The 22,844-nt window shown below is 33.6% G+C and overlaps 1 protein-coding gene across 1 annotated transcript in view; it reads left to right on the top strand.

The window, feature by feature from the left end:
• The window catches only part of LOC150080924 (protein VAC14 homolog), a 247,387-nt gene that overhangs the window by 204,353 nt on the left and 20,190 nt on the right, over positions 1-22,844 (top strand). The window contains exon 14 of the mRNA XM_090382035.1: positions 4,943-5,022. Within this exon, the coding sequence (XP_090238161.1) occupies positions 4,943-5,022 (80 nt within the window). The remainder of the gene's footprint in view (positions 1-4,942; positions 5,023-22,844) is intronic.

The following is a 22,844-nucleotide window of genomic DNA, read 5'->3' as shown; positions in this document are numbered from 1 at the left end:
CGGCCACAGGTCTATCTGCGCCCTATGCAAGATTTTTTGTTGCCCCCCTCTCCAACTCAAAATATACAGTAAATATCAATGAATTTTTGGACCATTTTGTGGCCCCTAAATTTTGGCACCCTTTTCGGGAGAACCGCTCGATCATGCCTTAAGCCGGCCCTGGACAAGACAGTCCCACAAAACAGACTAGACATAATCCTCATTGACAAGAAGGAATTGGCTGTCTACCCGATCAGCATAGTGGTGCCCAACAGCAGCAACCTCCAGAAAACCTACAAGGAAAAGATCGGGAAGTGCACAGACCTGAGACAGGAAGTCAAAGAAATGTGGCATAGGGAACAAGAAATGACCATTCCGATCACTGTGGATTCCAGCCTCGGGCTTGGATCAAAGTACTGCAAAAACCTTGGGAGGTGCAATATGGCCACAGAAGCCAATGCGCCAACAACTACCAAATCAAAAAAAAAAAAAAAAAAAAAACCGATCACTGTGTCAACCACCAGCATGGTGCCAAAGAGCCTCCATAAGTACCTACCAGCAATATGCCTTCCAGAGAACATCTGTTTTTTTTATAAAAATGCTAAACACGAAAGGTATCAAAACATATAGTATCTGTCAGATGTGAATGAACATTCAAAATTGGGAAAATTTCCAAAAATTATGTTTATTAAACAGGTATTTTTAAATTTGACCAAATAAATCAGCACTATACTAATGACTTGAAACTTCCAGTGAAAAAAGTAAACCAACCATAGAGTACTACACAGTTTACTGGCATATACCAGTGCCTCATAGCCCTTAGTTGCTTCATTGCTTATTCTAAATAACCAACCCTATAACAGGTGATATTTTTAAATTGTCTAAATAATAAACACATAAAGCAAAAATAATGAAAGCAAAGTGAAAATAAAGCATTTAAAATTGAAATGAATTTGAATTTCCTGCAAAACAAATTATATAGAAAGCTTAACATGTTTTATAAATCAATCCTCCATTGCTACAATGGAGGACTGATTTATAAAACATGTTAAGCCCTTCCCCATTACCACCATCTGGAGTGTGGTAATGGGGCGGGAGCTTTGGAGACAGCTGCTTTGGCAACATGATGCAGCAATGCATTATGTAGCCATTAGTAATAGTATACGAGGGATGCAAAATTATGTTTAGTAGGAAATTAAAATAAATTTTGATGTATTTCCACATTTGCTGACCACAGAACAATTGAATAATTTTATGCTCCTGCAAGAAATTTTTTGATGAAATACTCATAATAGATGCTTTGCAGTTTCAAAAAAGTTTGAAACTATTCCTTCATAGTAATAACATAGGACTGAATATTGTAAAAAAAAAAAAAATATTACTGCCTTTTTTCACAGCAATTTTTTAAAGTATAATACTAGTATCAATCTGTCATACATGTTTATTCCAATACTCCCTAGTTATAAAAATACATGGAAAAAAATTTTTAAAGTTGCAATTTTTAATTATAAGTTATATGTACTGTATAGTTTGCATTAATATTTTTGAAATCATTTTCAAATGTGCTTTTACCCTGTTAACAAAAACTCAAGAGTACTATAGTATTCACATTTGTGCAGAAATAGAAGTTTGGTTATAGCTAAAAGTAATAAATTTCATGTTGATATACATGTTACATCAAAAATGGTAATATATTTTTATAGAGTCAGTTTTATAGACTTATTTGAGCCTATATGACTGCTCTGGAGTATAAACAAAAAATTTATTTAATTTTATAATATGCAATAAATCATGTGAAATGGAATACTATATGATCTAGCATACTTTAACTAAAATAGTAGCTCATAAAAAAAATTCCAGATGACATATAATATTCAAGACAAATTTTTAATAAGTATGGAATATACAAAATAAAAGTCACTGGGAAATATACAAAGAGACTGAGAAATTAACTCTTGCTCACAGACATGGGTTAATTTCAATGATCCCTTGCTATTCTTCTGTGTAATATTCTTGTTTAGAGTTAGTACATACTGTACAAAATAAATCTCTACACAAGTCTTGAAAATTCTAGAAATAATAGAAATTTTTTAATATTGTATACAGTATACTGATTTGAAGATAATTATGTATATATTTCCAGAAAGGTATCTTGTTACAGAAATGTAATTTTCCAGTTTACATTATAGAAATACTTTCCTTTGAAATGCTTTTGCACATACCAGTACTTTCAGGATGAGTAGTTCCATTTACATCCACCAGTTTATAAGCATGCTTTAGCCCCCCCCCTCTCCCCACAAGTGGTGGAAAATCTGATCCTGGATGAGTAAAGCTAAACAATACTAATCTCTCTCTCTGTTATAAACTTTGTATATTCAAACAAATAAGTTTATCCCCTCTAACATTGTGCTGTACCAGTGATGAAATTTATAAATTTGTAATTTACAGATTTGTAGATTTTAGTTTGATTAAAATAAAAATAATACTAATAAAATAAAACGCTAAAAAATTGACTGAAATTTTAAGGCTTACTTACATGTTGTGCAAAATCCTAAACTTTGATACATTGTTTCTTGCCTTTTAAAATCGAAGAGTTGGCTCATTCCTGTCAGATGGAAATGGTTCATGAAATTCACCAGTAGTTGTTTTGGATTTGGATTTTGAGTTCTTGAAAATTAAACTAAAATTTAAGATACCTCAACTTTTTTTCAATTTTTATAATAAATGTGCTTCCATATCGAGGCATCATTTACAAAAAAATAAATTTGCAATACTAAACAGGCAACAAGCAATAGCTCAGTTATGTAATCAAAGCCTCCCACGTTCACTTATAGCATCAATAACAATGTGCCACATCAACACCTATATCTGTAGGTTTTATGACATGCTACTAAGGGAGTATTATATATGCTTCCAGTGCTTTACAGTTTACTGTTCATTGTAATAAAATGTCACAATGTAAATGTTTAAAAGAAAGTGCAAAATTGAACTCAAATGTAGGCAGTGATTCTTAATTCCAGTTTTGCTGTAATACATCTCTATGCAAGATGCAGAAGATGAGTGTAAAAAAAGAGGGGGAATCAACATACATGGCAAATATGTGACTAAACATGAATTTTTAGGCAAAAAAAACTGAAGTTGATGTGTATGACAGAATGTATGGTATATTTATAGGGCGACAACTGTTTAAAAATATCCTTGATTTTAAAACAATACAAAAACTTAATTTTATCACTAAATGCCTTTAAAAATATAGTACATATTGTATATATATCATACTGTATAGTATAAGTTTGCATTTTTATACTCTTCAGTGGTCCTTGGGCAGAGGTGTTTACAACTTTGTCGTTACCACAGCTAAACTGAACAGCGCTCACTTAACAATGTCTAGTACAAATTTTGTGACAGCATATAGATTTGACACAGTATAAGTGTATAATAGATCACAGTCAGTGTATTATGCATTAATAATAATATTTTTATAAAATTGCAAACCATTTATCTATAAAATATAATACATAAAGGCTACATAAAGCAAATGACTACTATTCCAGTCATAATTTGATGTAATTAACAGAATACTCCTCCAAATAAATTGTCTGTCAAATTATCTGTATATCACAAAATAAATTTTAGTCCTAAAAAAAAATCCTCTTCATACTGACTGCTGCTGGCTTGGGTTGCTTGTACATCCAAGCCAGCAGCAGAAAGTTGATCCAAATATATCTAGTTTAACTACTTTTCTTTCCAAAGTCCTAAAATTCTGCTTTTCATTTTTATTAATTTTTTTTATCCCATTAAAAAATGACAAAATTGTCAAGTTAAGTATAGTAAGCATTAGGGAAACCTAATCTTCTCACATGATTTCTTTGAACCAAAAAAGAAAAAAAAAAAAAAAAAAAAAAGACGAGAACTGGAACAAATAACAGCTTTCGGTTTAGGTAATGGTTCAGCTTTATTTTCTTATAAAGTTAGTTTTTTTCTGCTCTGACCAAAAAAAAAAAATGCGTGTGTGTATGTAGGGCCAACAATGATCAGTGTGCACTATGCATACATATTATAATTTTTTAAATCTCTTTTTATACTATTATATCATTTTAATAGCCTTAAAAGCAGTAACTATAAATATTGATATTGTCGTACTGCATATTGATCATCACAGAAACAGTGAACCCCTTATCATTGTTTTTTCCTTTCAATTTGGGTGGTTGACCCCGGAAGAAGTCATATCCAGATTGTAGGTGTACAATGATGAGTTTTTGTATATTATATTATGTATTTGTATTCTTTACAAATCTAACATTTTTTGCCTTTGTGTTCACCATAGATTTATCTAGTTATGTCTTTTTTTTTTTTTTTTTTTTTTAAATACTCTTCACCAAATACTAATATATATATATATATATATATATATATATATTTTTTTTTTTTTTTTATTTCTTTTTGTTAGGTTTTTGATTCATTTTCAATTCAGGGCTCTGTAATTAATTATTTGTTGGTTTTTCTTTGCACTCTTTAATAACATTAATCCCGACCACTATTACTTTTACTTTCATTGCTTTGGCCCATTCAACTACTGGTCCAGTATGGACAGGGCTTTAACTTTAGTCCCTCCATTCCATAATGAAGTAAACTAGACTTTCTCACTGCAGATATTCATATGTATTAAGATAGTAGGCTATTAACTGTAGGCACTGAAAACCATAATCCATTCCCAGAATTTTTTTTTAATTAAGAATTAGGTCCTTTCATCTGTTATGCCTTTTTAAGTATATTATTAATATAAAATATTTTAAATGTCTATTATATTTATCTGCCAAAGTGATATATTAGTAACATACCACTGAATATTAGAAAATAAATATGATAAAAATTCTATTTAATTCTTATTTAAGAATTAAATAAGAATCGCATCACTTTTAGAAAATGATTCTGTGACACTTGGTCCTTAACAATATTAAAGTGGTGACCTGGAGGTTACTGTTGAATTCCTAACAGAAATTGACAAACTGGTGCAGTTAATAGAATCACCTATTTTTACATGTAAGTGCCACATAAAATCTTTAGTTTTAGAAAATTATTTATAAAAAAAAAATAATTGGTGTAAAATATTCAAAAATGTTTTGTTTATCTCCTTTCTTCATAATTATTTAAGTGGCAACCATTCACAACTACCATATGTGGTATGAATTATATACTGTGTTTTCTCAAATACCCAAGCAGCATTTTTTTTTTCCTAAAAAAAATGGAACCAACAATTTGAGTGCATAGCTTTGTTTCTTAGCAATGTACACCATTAATTCAAATATCAGGATCATATAGCTTTTGACAGAACTGAAACAAATGGCTGACAACATTGATATTGTTTACTGCTCTGTGGAAATGAAAGGTGGTAGGTAAGAGAGCACATTAATTTGGGGTGAAATGGGAGGTTTTTTTTTTTTTTTGCTGATGCTGCATAAGCTTGCTTTCTTGCATCGTATGCCTCTATTAATGCTAATGCCACTTTCCCTTGCCTATGATAGAAATTTCCGAGCCTACTTTGCACAACTCAAGATTATTTCCATGTTTGACACCCTTTGCTAATTATTGTAATCTGTAAAGTATTGTGTATATGTTCTGTTAAACTTGGTACTTTAGGTATGTAGTTATGATCCCTCACGGTTCATGAAAAACTGAAAATAATTCAAGAGGTAGAAAAAATCTGAGCTTGTGTTATTGGTAGAAAATTATTTTATTTCTTTCTTGTGTCTTAAATTATGGTATACACAGTCAAGGACATTGGATATTTCAAGAAAATACAGTAATTTGTAATGCATTGTTGTAAGCATATAAATCTTCTGGAATGTGCTGTAAAACTAATATTCTGCAATCATAATGACAAATTTATCTACTGTAGTGCAAATAACCTTTAATAATGCATGACTTGTTCCTCTTCATTTTTTGCATTCCAATTTATTCAGGATAGTCATGATCACATCTCATATCAGATACTGCATCTATATAATGAAGAAATTTGGTACCTTTTGTTAAAAAGAGCCCAAAGAAGACATTCAGAAGATGCCTTTACTGGCTCAAAAAAAAAAGATGATCTGCCATTTAATCAAAAACAGCTGGTTGCCATATTCAAATATAATAAACTCTGGTTAGCAAAGTTTCTAACTCTCCAAATTTATGACAGAGAATAAGTCTTTTTTTTTTTTTTTTTTTTTTCCACTCGATTTAACCCTTTCTCCATGTCACCATCATAATGGTGACAAAAAGTTTTTCCATATTTTTGTAGAAACTCAGTTATCTCTCTTTTTCTTTTCACAAAAACATAGTAAAACTAGATAAAATTGGAAATTTTTAGAAAATTTTGCAACTTCCTAATTATTTTTCTTAATGGATTAGCCACCAGGAGTACAAGTCTACATTGCAAAATAGAAATGATAGATAATAACATTGTTCTCTATAACGTGTGTTTATTTCATAGAACTTTTATGGCGCTTCCGTAGCCAGGTGGGCAGGAGCAGCAGTGCGTAGCACATGCTTCCTGATTAGACAGGGGCTCGAGCCCGTGACCACCAAATACAGAGGATGCAGAAGGTCAGGGAATGACCACCGCATATCCCCAGCCCAGATCAAGGGTGAGAGTTGGCGTCAGGAAGAGCATCCGGCTGTAAAAAATTTCATGCCAAAACAGTAGAAATGCTGACCTCATATATATAATGGGAAAAAGCCAAAGACAAAAAAAAAAAAAAAAAAATTTCATTGAACTTTTATGGTTCAAAGATAATTAACAATGCCTTTCATAAGATGCGAAAGAAATAACAATTTCAGATGAAACACAAGCAAGATTTTCCATGTATTGTAAATTCTGAAAAAAAAGTAACATGTTTGCCTTGTGTATGTATTTATTTGTAGAAGAATAAGAGAAATTTACCTCAATATGATACATAGAACACTTCTGTATGATACTCTCCAGAAATTAAAACAAATAAAAGATTAATTCAAAATGATTACATTAAAAAATAACTTGAAAACAATTGAAAAATTAATTAAAAATTCAAAAAACAATTAATATTTATGTTAAATTATATTAATATTTATGTTAAAAAGTTTAACGTAAATACTGAAAATCGATTTTTCTTCCTGAAGCTGACAGAGCTTTTTGACCGTATGTCGTGATAACAGGAATAGAAATTACTGAATATGTGTGAGCCTGACTCTTAAATAGATTATTTGTCCTTGTGCATGCTTGTAAAAGCCCACGAATCGAAGATTAGATATGGACGGTGAACATTAATAGAATTCTCATGTAATTTAATTTTGATGGTTTCTGCAATTAATAGTCTCGTATAATTACGTTGGACACTAAGTATTTTGGCCTCATTAAAGAAAAATGTATGGTTTTCATTAATGGCATGAAAGGCTAATTCTGATGCTGCTGAATGAGAAGCATGAACTGAGAAAGATCTCCAGGCATAACCTATCGACACACTACAGGAGATTTTTTGAACATCTTGGTGCAAAAATACATTAGATTAACACTAAGATACTCTGCCCAAATTTACCATATTTCTTTCCTAAAATACTGTACTGCCTTCAAAACAACATTGTTCCAAAATTTGCCAGGGTCAACTTAAATCATAAAATTTCGGGCATAAAGCAACTAGCACTTGCCTCATCGTGTAATATAGTTAAACTTGCCTTAAAATCTCTGTATTCCAATAAACAAAAATATCTTTCCCAGGTTAGGTATGCGTACAACGTGCCAACACACAATCAGAATGCTTCAGCAAATTCTCGAACACCCCCCCCCCCCCACACACCCACCATGCAGCATACCTACATACCAACAGGTTACAAATATTTCCTCATATATGCTCTCACAGACCAGATTTAACTTTTATCCAAAGGATTAATTATAATTTACCACCTCGCAAGCTACCTATAAAACAGTTCTTAATAGATATTGAATTTGGTATTCGTAGTGTTCCATAAAAAGATTTATTTATTCAACAAGTTAACCAAGTGGTGAATAACATAAAAGACACGTGACTTCCTAAATTAAATAGACATGCAAGTTCAGCTATGTGTGAACTTCGGGAAAATAAAGACATTATTATTCAGAGAGTAGATAAAGAAGATACAGTTGTAATACTCAATAAAACTGATTACATAAATAAGTTAGATTCACCCCACTTATCTTGAAGTAGACCCGGTATTATTTACCAATTTGGTCAATCAGTAGAATAAAACATTAACTGCGTATTGAAAATATGAATACATGACTATGTCTCAATTAAAGGAATTGAAGGCCAGAACATACAACATTCTTGCACTTTTCGGTTAAGTAAACTGCATAAGACTGGATTTTCTATTCTCCCCATTGTTTCTTACAGAACCTCGGCATTTTCATCCTTAGCCACGCATGTATATAGTATTATAAAACTCTTTAGACAGGTGATACAATTTGGGATAAAAAACTATGATACATTATTTAATAATCTTAAGGACTGTATACTCGACAATAATGATAATTTATTCTCACTGAATGTTACTTCGTTATATACAATTGTAAGCATTGAATACACATTAGATATTCTTTGGTATATGTTAAATAATAACTATACTAATTAATTATTACAAGCTTCCTATTAAAAAAATTTTCACTTAATTAAACTCTTAGTTGAATCCATATATATCACCTTTCAAGACAAAGTATACAAACAAATTTTTGGTTTGCCAATGGATTGAGTCTAAGCCACTTAATATTGGAGGTCTATCTCTCAACGATTGAGCATATACATTTGACGCCTTTTCTACCCTGTATCACATACTATGAGAAGTATTTAGACAATGTTCTAGTTATTACTGATATTAGCACTATTCAAGACATTTTCCATTCATTTAATAATATTCATCCTAGACTCAGTTTTACATTGGAAAGGGAAAATACAGATATTAAGTCATATTTTCTAATTTCATGCTTACTTGGGACTCAAATAAAATCCAATTAAACACTAGTACGCTTCTACATTATAACAGATATCACCCATTCACCTACAAAAGGTCTATTATCTTTAATTGATTTCTCAATGCCTATAAATATTCAATGACTGAATCTGCTTTAAACTCGGAAATGCAGATATTAACCAGCAGATTCTTAAACAGGATTACCCCCTTGCTACAATAAACTGAATTAGGGAACAAGCTAAGAATAGGATAAAAAAAACTACACCAACCAACAATAGTAACATCAAAAAATACTCTATTTCTGTCCCATACATTGAACAGTGGTACATACAACTTAACAGGTTCTTTAAAGATATCAAATTTTGGATTGTGGCCAGACCAATATGGAAATTGCATGCTATACTGAACAATCACTCAACTTTCCTCTTTCACAACACAAATTAATGACTTGGTATACAACATTTCTTGCTGTGATTACGACTCGTCTTACCAAGGATCGACACTATTTTTCGCTGAATATTCGAGTAAAACAGTTCATGCTTCTTATTCAGCAGCGCAGAATTAGCCTTTCATGCCATTAACGAAAACCATACATTATTTAATGAGACCATAATACATAATTATACAAGACTATTAATTGCAGAAACCATTGAAACTAAATTACATGAGAATTCTATTAATGTCCGATTCGTGGCGCATGCACGAATACAAATAATCTCCATTTAAGAGTCAAGCTCACACATACTCAGTAATTTCCATTCCTGTGATCACAACATATGGTTGAAAAGCTCTGTCAGATTCAGGAAGGAAAATTATTTTTCAATATTTATGTTAAACTTTTTAATTAATTTTTTAATTGTTTTTGAAATGTTTTCGATTGATTTTTTAATGTAAATGTAATCATTTTTCATTAATCTTTTATTTGTTTTAATTTCTGAAGAATATCATATGGAAATGTTCTCCATAATATATTGAGATAAATTTCTCTTATACTAATACAAATAATGCAATCAACATAGAACGTAGAGCATCATAGCTCTGTTATATACTACTTTGTGTGTATGTATGTATGTAGATGTGAATTTTTAGTGTCGGGAAATGCGATGTAATCAGACATTTGCAAAACAATAAACATAAGGACAATGTGCAGTGCATAAAAAGAAATACAAAAGTAGGTGTAGCATTTCATAGTGACAATGATGTTATTTTTATGAATCTTTGCATCTTTTATCATAGTTTGTTAATCATAGTTTGCATCATTTGTTAATCTGAAGATAAATAATAAATAATTATTTATCTACCTCTGGGTTATGTTGATCATGTTGGCTCATTGTTCAGAAATATGTTTTTTGATAGTGAAATTACAAAAACAACAGGCATTGTTAATGAAATTGCACAAATAAGAAAAGAAGAGGTAATGACGGCTCCCAAAAATAGGCCATTTTTTTATTGCTACTGATGGCAGTAATCAAAAGTGATTCCAAGCTATATCCTGTTAGTAACTTTTTATAATTTAAAACTAATAATAAAAAAACATCAGATTGAAATCTGTTTGCTCTTGGTGCAGCAGAAGGCAGAAGAACACTAGGCATGTTCTTCTGAGAAACCTGAAAGGTTGTGCAATTCCTTCTAAAAAGTATCTAGCACTTACTGTTGATAATGTACCTCTTATAGCAAGCCTAAATATGGAAGTAGCAAGATTATTAAAAGTGGACATTGAGAACTTGGTGGTAATAGGCTGTTCTTATCATCTTATTAATTTGTGTTCTGGAAAGGGAGCTGCATGCTTTACTGCAAGAGTGGAGGAATATTTAGTGAACATTTACTACTATCTAGAAAGAAGTGTTATAAGGAAAGAGAGATTTAAACAATTTCAGTTGATGCTTGCTGCTGAGGTAAAAAAAGATTTGAAGCATTCGTGTATACATGTTAAATCTGCCTTTGGCTGTTTTTTTGTTTTATACTAGACTGGTAGAATAGTGGCAACCTTTGACAAGTATATTTAAAGAAGAGGTTAGAAATGGTGATAAAAGCAGTATAAGCAATATTCACTTCATTTATGTCACCATGCAGATGCCTAGTTTCCAGAGATAGCAATTTACAAAACGTCAGCCTTCCTTGATAAAAATATCCTTTTGTGCTAATTAATCTTGTTGCTCATCCCTTCACCCTTTGCAGTAGATCTGTATCCTTCCTAAAATGAGGTTTCTCAAACCTCATTTTATATGCAGTATTCTGGATGTGGCTTAACCATTTCCTTATACAATGGGATAATCACCTCATTGTTCCTGCTGGTTGAGTTCTTGTATATCACTGAAGTACCCCATGAGCATTCTAGCAGCTTGCTTGCACAGAGAATTTCACACAAGATTGTACGATTACCTCTTTTTTATACTCTACTGCTTTGAGTATAGGTTTTGGGTATTGGTACCACCCAAATGGTATATTCTGGAAAAATGCGACGTAGTGCTGTCCAAATACAGTATGTTGCATTTTTCATTGATAATATTGCCATTTTAGAGTCCATATGCTTAGTTTATCTGATCCTTTTGAAGTAGCCTATCCTGATTGCTGTCATTAATTGCTGTGCCCACCTTTGTATCATCAGCAAACTTAGACATTAAACTTGAAATACCTACATCAATGTCGTCAATAAATATTAAACATAGTAAGTGGCCCAACATTGATCTCTATGGAAACTCCGCTCATCATATTAGGCTGTGAAGAGCAGTTGCCATTTATAACTGCTAGTGTCAAGCATAATCGAATGACTAATAATCAGTTATAATAGTCAGTTATTTCAATAATTGAAATTCTCTCTCTCTTCCAAATCGATTATATTTCAATTATAATTAATTATATTTCCACCATTCTCTGTCTCATAGATATTCTGTTTCTGCTGCATGTCTTTCCTGTAGATACTTCCATGGGCACTGTTCCGAATTAGCTTCAGTAATTCCTCTCCCCCCCCCCTTCTTCCTCAACATCCATTTACTGTCCAACTTTAAACCACAGAACCAACTTTTCTTCGTCATTTATCCTTTAAACTTCTGTTTTTTGGAACAACTTCCGTTCATACATATTTCCTGAAAATTACAATCTACAGAAATACAAGTCTAGGTCAACATTCTGTTAAGGGTACACTGTCCAGTCTATGTACCAACTTTCGGAAATACGGCAGTGATTGACAGAAGGAGACCCCACCCACAATTTTCCCTCCTCTTCTTGGCTTGCATTCCAGGTAAGGGTTACGTGATCTCCAGACCATGCCGGAACCATGTGAGGTCAAAATTATATTTTACACCTAGTTCCTTTGTTACTGTGTCTAGTTCCAAACAGATTGGTCAGACAAGACTGCCCCCTTAAAAAATTCAGGATGTGACTGCAGTTTAAATGCATTCCTTCATTAACCAGTGATTACATTATTTTCCCTGGAACAGAAGTCAAGCTCACAGGTCTGTAATTATCCATGTTACCATTTGATTCCCCTTTATGAATTGGGGGTACATCTTTTGTGGTTCATAGGACCTCCCTGAATCCAGATATGTTCACATATTTCTGGCTGAAGGTTTGCTGGCCTCCTTTGCTGTCTTCCTTAATATAAATGCATAGACCCACCATCAATCCCAGATGCTATTTTTATGTTTAGCTTCAACAATTTTTCCTCCAATTTCCTCTCAGTTATCACAAAATCATTCAGCCCCTTGTGACAATTTGACACACTTCTGGCATCACTATCCCTAAAAATATTCCTCATGTGTGAATGTGGATGCAAAATACTATTCAGTTTGTCAGCAACTTGAGCAGGATCATCAACAGTTAAACAATTCATATCTAGTGAGCCAATTTGATTCATTCCCTTCATTTTATGTTTACGTAAGTAAAGAATTATTTTCTGCTTTTCTCTGCACTCTTTGTCAGATATTTCTTTTCATCTGCCTTAGCTTGCCTAACCTCCATCACTTGATTGCAGACGCGTTTATATATACTGTAGGCTTCTGTATCATCTGCATAATTTATATGCATCCCATGAATTTCTCTTCTCTACCACAAGTCTCATCAGTTCATCTGACATTCCTTGAGGTCTAAGCCTTGAATAGTAACTCTCTTAGGTGGTATAAAAAGCCTAGTAGTGTCTTTGATTATGTCTCTAAATGCTTCATAATTAGACTTTACTGATAGTAACTTCATTAGTTGCTCCCTCTACATAGAATATAAAAACTGTCTGAGACCATTGTAGTTATCATCTTTACAAAAGTGAAATCCTGCCCTTTGCCCTCAACCGTACTTACATTTTTAAGTAAATTCCACATAATAATACAGTCGATTCCGGTTATTTAGGACACATTGGGACTGGTGCATTTTTCCCCGATTAAACGGCTGCCCCAATTATGCAAAGCTTCATGTAAATAGTTAAAAATACAGCTTTATGATTGATTTTCTGTATGATCAAATCACGTTATGGTGGAGTCACCATAGTAAAGTACTATTCACTATACCATAGAGTAGTAAGATATTATTACTCTGTGCACTATACGATATGTAGTACACGCTGGTCATTGTGATCGCGTTTGTGAATTGAATTTTAATTCCATTAAACAGCAATTCTAATAAGTGAAAATGGGAGGAATATTATCCAGAGGCTATAAAAGTAAAGATATAAAGCACAGCTTTACACTTTATAACCTTACCAATTAAAAAATTAAATTATACATGAAAATTGGAAGAATATTTTCCACAGGTTAGAAAAATAAAAATAAATTTACACTTACGTGCATAGCTTAATTAATATGTACCTACTAACTAGTTGATATTTCTGTTCACTAAAATTTGTAGATGGGGGTTAAAATTTAAAACAGTAAAAAAAGATAAGCAATCAATAACAAAACACGGCTCACAAAAATTGCACATAACACAACAAGTGCAAGTGAGAATGGAATAACAAGTTATGAAGCTTAAAAAATAGGAATGAAGAGAAGATTCTGAAAATTTATTTTTTTTTATATGATTGAAGATTTCACATAAGTGTAAACACATTTCACCATAATAACCCTCAGAATTCCAGCTGTAAGTGTTATCGCAAATTCAATAAGATCGAGTTTACTATCCGTTTATAATAGATTGCAGTAACAGAAAAGCCCAATAAACAAGGGACTGCTAATATTTTTTATCGTTGTGACCTCCAGAAATCCAACTGAATCACGTAGTATGGTCAGAGACAATCGTAGGGTAATCTCGAGTGCTGCGGTCTCCTGCCCAATTAACCAGTGGCCCAAATAACCGGACTCCACTGTACTGTGATCACTGTCACCTAGTGGGTCTTCTATCTGTAGATTCTTAATGTATGAAGGACTACTGCTGATAATCAAATAATGAGTATTATTTTTTTCTCTAACATGCAGGTAGAAAATCCACAAAATCCATTAAATCCACAAAAGTCTTGCTACTGTGTGAGCGACCAACCCATAAGGTCCAGTCACTGTCTAAGAAAGTTAAAGTAGTGGTAGTGGCAAATGATGCAAAAAAGCAAGCTTATGCAGCATTAGCCAAAAAAAATCCCATTTCACTATCTACTCTAATAGAATGTGTAGTTCTTCCTTGAATTTATTCAAGTTATCCTCTTTCCATAATAATGGAAGCTTGTTCCAGCAACCAACCTCCCGTTGGCCGAAGACAAGCATCTGCCATTATAAGACATTCTGATTTACTGGCCTATTCTTTGTCTTTACAGTTGTTTGTTATACTCATCACAATTGTTATGCCTATAATACACTCTTACTCTCACTTTTGTTTTTCCAGTGCTTATATCTCACCAAACTGACCTGGTGTTGTACTGGCCAAAGATGTCCACTGGATTTGTTGCCTTTGATTTTGTGCTTCTTAACTAAGGGCATAACAAGGGCATAACCAAGTAGAAGGTATACGGCGTATACCCTGTGGATTTTTTTTTTGTGAATAGCGTATACCTTCTGATTTTCGAAAGACTTGGAAAAAAACAAATATTACTAAAATATTTACTGAAAATTATGATGTCTGCTGTAATTGGCAGGTATATTATTCTTGATGAGAATATTTATCAGTTTTTATATTGCTTCTGTCATGTTATCTAGATTATTGCAGATGTGTATTAACCTGTTTGTCTGATTTCTAATAGTGTTGCCATGGATGTGTATAGCTAAATTGCTCTCCCAATTGGTCAGCTTTATAGCTGGGAAGCTAAAATGGTCTCTCTTATCATAATGTCGAGTGTAAACATTGTCATTGGTGATAGTGATTTGGCTGTCGAGATAGCAAGCTTGTAGGTTATTATCCGGGTTGGTGCATTCTATGGTTAAATCTGCAGGATAAATTTCCTGGGCTATAATATTGAAATTGTCAAAATTGATAACCAGGACATCATCAATATATGTGTAGAATATAATTTCTTCTTTGATATTGTTTTCGAAATAATGCAGGTAAAGGTTGGCTATGGAGCAAGAACTACTAGCCCCCATAGCCACTCCCCTACTCTGCACGTAAATGCTGTCTCCCATAAGTATGTAATTGTTTTTGACACTAAGATGGTCGTACCAATACTGTTTATTACATCCCATTATATTCTGATAAGTTTCGTAGTAGTGTAAAAGAAATTTTTTTAAATTGTCGTGTGATATACTGGTGAAAAGGTTTTTAAAATCGTAAGTGTATAGGCTTCTGATTCTATTGTTTTGATGTAGTCTAAATATTTTCTGTTATTGGAGATAAATTTAGTATTAGTGAGTTGGTTGGCTATAATATTTAATTTGTCCTCCATTAAATTACTGGATGGTTTTATGTAGCTGTTTCTGCCGACGTGATGAACCTTTTTCCAATTGGGACTTGATGGAATTTGGGGATCCAATATCTATTTTTAATTTGATTTTTTTTTGTGAATGGCTATAAGTTTTTTGGTAATACAGTTAGGTGTGGAGTTCACAAGCTTATATGTATCGCTGAGGTCCATCTCCTCTTTAAGCGTGTCTATGTAGAATTTTTTGCATATAACGCTGAAGTTGTTATTGGCCTTATCTGTATTTGTAATGACGAATTTATTTTGTAGTTCTTTTGTTTTATAATTAATTCTTTTAAGGTTGTATTGTTTAATGTAATTTTGGTGTGGTATGATTTCTTTGAATCTAGCCAGGATAAGTTTGGTGGAAGTATTTATCCAACTTTTAAAGGCTTTTTTACCCTTAGTAACCCTGCCTACAAATTCAACACTGGTGTGTTGAATTTGTAGGCAGTTTTGAAGGCAAATTGTAGAAAATCCATGTAAATTGATGATTTGCGTGTGTTTTTTAGGTTGATTTGAGTGTTGGGTCTGAATTTAGTTCCCTTTTTCATAATCTCTCTTAAGGTATGGTCCTCTGTAATGTTATGGCCACCTGTAATGATATAATTGTAATGGGTTCTATGTATATTTTTATATTTGTTTTTCTGGCAGTAATAGGGTTGATCTGTGGTGTTCATATTAGCAATGGTATTTTTATAGTTACATATGGCCATCCCTATTGGCTTGTTGTATCTGTTCCTGATTTCTGTGTTGATATTTTTTATGTGTCTTCCAGGCTAAAGCTAGTTTACTTTTACTAACTTGTTAGTTTGGTCCTTATACACCTAATTCCCTTGGCGCCTCCGTAGCCAGGTGGGAAGGAGCAGCAGTGCGTAGCACACGCTTCTTGATTAGACCGGGGTTCGAGCCCGTCACCACCAAATACGGAGGATGCGGAAAGGTCAGGGAATGACCACCGCATATCCCGGAGCAATATGGCCTTAGTTGCTAATGCTCCTAAAAAGCAAATAACAAAATAACAAATAACAAACCTAATTCCCTACAGATAGATACCATTAAATAGAATTGACTAATATAATTTCATGCATGTATAATGCCTAATTGCCCTATGTGCAATAGCATTAACGTTGCACACACCTGACAGATAACTATTACGGTAAACTTTACCAAATATCATTTTTAGTCTTCAGTAAGAACACACATATATATATGTGGGTATACACTCTGGAATTCGATTAATAAGCACAGTATGCTCTCTGCATACATAACATTCACAGGGTATACCTTCTGCTAATTTTATGACTACAGCACTGGGCATAACCCCCTCTAGTCCTGTCTGTCCTTTCCATTCCCATATTCAAATTTTGAATCCTTTATATCTGAATGTTACCATGTGTCTGATAACCCCACAATGTCTGCATTTGATGACTTGACCAGCACTTTAAATTCATCAAATGTATTTACTGTGCTCTTAGCATTATTATATATGCAAGTATACATGCAGCTGTGTTTACTCTTAATAACCCTAACACTACCCATGTATTTGCTTATCCCCTTAGGTGCCCCCAGCTGTTCTTGAAATCCCCAACAGCTTGCTTTCCAGGCTGCTACATGTTCAGTGCAAGAATCACCTCTGCCTGTCTGTGGCTACTGTTAATGTATTATTTTGTATATCCCCCCCAGGCTATCAGTTTTCTGACCCGCCTAACCCTAACTTCATGGCATCAGCAAATATTTTTGCACCGTTTCTATTTTCATGTATCCCATTCCATCCCTGTAAAAACAGCTCTCCTGTTATTGAGCACAGGTACTCGGAAGAATTCTGCTCTCATATGTCTTCACACTCTCTCCATGGCTGAATTGACTGACAAGACTCTCATCATTTATTCCCTCCTATTGTGTCTGGGCAGAATTGCAGACACTTTCGATTTCTGTCCTAACTTGCAACATTTTCTCAATATTTTTCTGTACTTGTTAATTAATTCTTCAGATGCCTCTACTCTTAATATCATCAGTACCAATATAAACAGTATTACCTTTTTTGCCCTTAAATGATAAGTGTTCTACAACCTCGGCAGGTTTAGTCTTCTGCAGTCATACCTTGCTCCTATTCTAACCTGTTCTTTTTGCACAATATATTTCCCATTTTCCTAACAATCAAATCACCAACTTTAGCTACTTCTTTTGATTCCCAGGTTCTCTGCTGCAGAGGATATTGTTGCATTGTGTGATGCTGGGTTCAAGCATTTGGGTGGGTGGCTGGGTGCTTGATGGGTCCCTTTCTTTTAATCCTTTAAGGACATCGACCCCCATTCTTTAACCTCTCATATAATCTTATCAGAATGTCGAATTTTTGCTTAATCTCTTCATGCTCTTTACAATTAACACACACAAAGGCATTCCCTATGGCTGTATCATATCCTGCTAAACGTAGCTTCAAACAGGGCACAACTAACACACACAACATAATTCTAATTCGTAGGAGAACTGCCCTCAGAAGCTCTGGGCATGATTTTAATCTAAATTTAATTTAAAAACAACTCTCAAAACTACAAAAAGAATAATGTTACGCTAATCCCTCTTATATGACGACAGCGCAAATTTTTCCAAGTGTTATTGCAAACTGCACTATTTTAAATTACATTATGTATCATATGATAAAGTTACATTATAAAAACATTTGTATTGCTATTAATTTGTAGTTTATAGGCCTAGCAAAAACACTTCTGATACTGATTACACTACTACAAAACTACATAGAAAACCTCCAAGCAGCACCTATTAGTACTATAACAATTGCAGCAGACGTTGACTTTGGCTTTTTAAGCAACCTCAGAGGCTAAGTAATGAACAAATTAGCATTAGTGTTAGTCGAGGCATATGATGCAAGAAAGCAAGCATATACAGCATCAAATCAAAAAAAACTTCCCATTTCACCCATCCATTTGCTCCAAACATTTTTCCTGTTCTTCCTTGAATTTATTTAAACTATCAACTTCCACAACAACAGATGGAAGTTTGTTCCAGCAATCAACCACCCGCTGGCTAAAGGCAAATTTCTGCACATCTGTTCTACAACTGTCTTTCCTCAATTTGGATTTATGCCCCCTCAGGTGCTCAATCTGAGCAAGAGGAAGAATCCCATCAGCATTGAGCTTTCCCAAACCATTCAGGGCCTTATACACCTCAATCAGATCACCTCTCAGGTGCCTAGTCTCCAGTCTCTACAATTTGCAGAACTTAAGCCTTTCTTGGTAACACAGCAACCCTTTGTTCTGCTTACTAATATTGTTGCCCTCTCTGTACTCATTCCAGCAGCTTTACATCTATCCTAAAATGATGCCTCCAGACCTGTATGTAGTACTCGAGATATGGCCTGACCATTGCCTTATGCAAAAGGATAATCACTTCATTTTCCATACTAACAAAATTCCTGTATATCATTGACAAGACCCCATGACCTGCTCTGGCAGCCTGTCTGCACTGCTCAGAAAACTTCATATCTGACTGCACAATTAACTCCAGGTCATTTTCATTCTCTACCACCCTGATTGTAGTACCACACAGTTTGCACATTTCTCTGGGGGTTACTGCTGTCCATATGCAGTACTTTGCATTTGTCAATGTTAAACTTCAGTTGCCACTTTACTCAGCCCATCTGCCAAACTTTTCTAGATCCTATTGCAGTAGTGTACTGTCATTAACAACCCTGCCAACCTTTGTATCTGCAAACTTGGACATTAAGCCTTCATCAATATCATTGATAAATATACAAAACAACAATGGTCCAAACACCTAACCCTAGGGAACTTCGCTTAAATTCACCAACTTAATCAGAGAGACACGAGTAATGACCACATCACCAGAGAGTACGTGCTAGTTCCCAAAAAAGTGTTTCACTCTCTCAATTATGCCCGTCACTAATAACTGCTTTGTCTCCTACCACTTAATCACCAGTTCAGAGTAAACAATAAATATCCACTTCCAAAACATTTCAAATAAAACTTTGTCTATATTTAGAAAGGTACTGCAAAGTTTCATCAAATAAACTTGTACAAATAATAAATGAATAGTAATATTTTTGAAGGTAACACAGAAGTATTTGCTGGGTTGTAAATACTTCAGTGCTGTTTTTAGACTTATGACTCTATCAGCAGCATGGGTTAGGGTTGCCATCACGTACATTTATTTCCTTTGAAAATAAATCTTCACTGATATTTGTTTTATTTGCCTTTATTAAATTTTTATTAACCTTTATATTAGTTAAATCTTTATTGCCTTTTAAATTGAGAGGGAATATCATCCCTAGACCATCATTTGCATCATGCTGGAAATGAAACACCAGCAGAATAGTTTTGTTTGATAACTAACTTAAGCAATATTGGCAAACTTTTCTCAGGCCTTTATTATGGCCACATTCATTACTTTTCCCTTTTAATTAACTATTGCTTAATTTTAATATTTTGGTAACTGGCAAGTGTATATTGAATTAAATGTATATGTACACAGCTATGGAGAACACTATTCCTGATTGTTTTCTTCCACCGATATTCAAGAGCACAGTTGGCTGATAGTACAGTACAGTGCAGGGTACTGTACTGATCAATATGCATTGATCAGAAAACTAGGAAAACTGGCTTGCCTCATATCCTAAGTTCGCTGGATAAATTGTGCGACACCTGTATTATACACCATGACTGCATTCTGAATAAAGTCTATTGTATTACAATACAGTTTATTCAGAATGCAGTTGTGAATGCCAAAGCAACAGAGTCATGCTGCTTTGGCATTGAGGTGTTCCATGTCACTTATAGTGGGGGGGATCCAAAAGCCTTTACTTTTATTCCTGTACACTTGGGGAATCCAACTGGGCTGTTAATAGAAATATCTCTTGTGATATTTGTATTTTCCCTATTTATTTTTTTCCTCTTATTTTATTATTTTTAATTAAATATTACCAAAGGAATTGTGTAGCTAATTTCTTTGTAACTTCACCGTAAAAGGAATAAAATAATATAGTTAATAAAAATAAGTTAATCACAAAAAGAAATTGGCAAAATATTAGGCAGCCAAGGTGTCATTGCATTCTATGTTTATCGGTGCTCAGATTTGGACATTTATTTTTATAATTTATGCTTCTTGAAAGATTGAACTGGTTCCTGAGGTTTTCAGTTTTTGTATGTTGCACATGCATCAGTGAACCATGAAATCATATCATAGCTGGTATTTGATCAATACTGGAAAAAGTGTTGTGCTCTTTTTTTTTTTTTTTTTTTATGTTTTCTTCTGTTTTTAAACTTAAAACTTAGAATGTAATGCTCAGGGAGGTTTCCAGAAATTAGGAACATACTATAATTGCGCCGACCGGGCTAGCCTGGTGGGTAAAGTGCCTGCCTGGCAACCCAAAGTTCGCGGGTTCAAATCCCGCCTCGGGCTTGGATCAAAGTACTGCAAAAACCTTGGGAAGTGCACTACGGGCACAGAAGCCGATGCGCCAAACAACTACAAAAAAAAAAAAAAAAAAAAACTATAATTGCAGTAGTAGCAGTAGCATACAATGCAAGAAAGCAAGCTTATATAGCATCAGCCAAAAAAAAAATTACACATTTCACCTACCCATACCCTCCAAGAATTTGTCTGGCTCTTCCTTGAATTTATTCAAAACATCCACTTCCGACAATCAACCACCCTCTCGCTGAAGGCAAACTTCCACACATCTATCCTGCAACCATCCTTCAACGTAAATTTATGCCCCCTCATATGTGTAGTTGCAGCAAAAGGAAAAATGCCATTCGCAATCAGATCACCCTACAGATACCCAGTCTCCAGAAGCTGCAATTTGCAGAACTGAAGCCTTTTTAGGTAAGAGCACCATTTCATTTCCTTCACAAATCTGGTTGCCCATCTTTACACCCTTCCTGACCTATATATAGGCAACTCTCGGTTTATGAACATTCGCTATAACAAACGTCACATTCATTCAAAATTTCCTGAAGTTGTCAATAGATGGAGTTCCTTATAAAAACGAATGCCAAACGTATAGTAAACATAATTGAAAGATTTAAATAAACTTTTAAAAAATGTATTTATTACAATAATTATCAGAAAATTATTATATAATAATTATACTGAACTAATAAAAATAATCTAGCCAGTAAAAAAAACATTGGTTTACATGCCATGCCACGTAGAATGTTTTCTCATGGGAAAGAAATCGGTGATTCCCCTATTATAATATAATAGGATCATCACTTGCTTTGCCTGGGTTACCTTAGATGGTCAACTGTTGGTCCACTTAGTGTCTGGGAAAGGGAAGCTTCCCCATCTCTTTCTTTTCCAGTCGCAAAGATACCTGAACCGGATAATAGCAGCACTGTAAGCACACAGCAAATAATGCCCGACCGATCTTTCTCAATGGACTCGAGAAATTCGAGGAATTAACAACTGGTGAAATAATTGAAATAGAGACACGTCTAAATTCTGAAGTAACAGAAGAACCTGATATTCCACAGCCTCCCAGAACATTTACAAGGCAGAAAATGGCTGCAGCTTTTAAATTAATTTCTGAGGGGTTTGGCAATCTTTGAAGAAGAAGAAAATGCAAATATGAAAAGAATTGCAAAAGTGAAAAGAAATGTTTATGAATGTCTAGCATGCTACAGTGAGATTTTTGAAGGAAAAAAAGAAACTAATTGTGCAGTCTTCTGTAAAAACGTATTTTAAAAAAGTGGAAAACCCAGCTGTTTCTTCATTATTGGACATCCTTCCATCTACCTTATCTGCACCTAGTGTCACTTATGTGGAAAATATTGAACTCTGATGAAGATATTGATAAGTAAAAGTTTAATACATATGTACGTACAATATATATATTATGTTAGTACTCATTTTCTTTATTTCTATTTTGTAATTCTTTGTTTTTAATTAAAATTAACATGTGCAGTATCTTGTATTTTTTTTTATTCTTTTCTTATTTTATTTTACGCATTATATACAATAAACCATAACGAGTTTTAACAGTACATGGTTTTAATGCTTTAAAATGGCTGCTGATGTGTACGATAAGTATCGTAAAAGCTCAGAAATGCAAGAT

The sequence above is a fragment of the Mastigoproctus giganteus genome, chromosome 9, assembly GCF_048544385.1.
Source record: "Mastigoproctus giganteus isolate SK-2022 chromosome 9, ASM4854438v1, whole genome shotgun sequence".
Classification (NCBI taxonomy): domain Eukaryota; kingdom Metazoa; phylum Arthropoda; class Arachnida; order Uropygi; family Thelyphonidae; genus Mastigoproctus; species Mastigoproctus giganteus.
The sequence above is the reverse complement of the archived record's forward strand: the minus strand, read 5'-3'. Positions and strand labels throughout refer to the sequence as shown.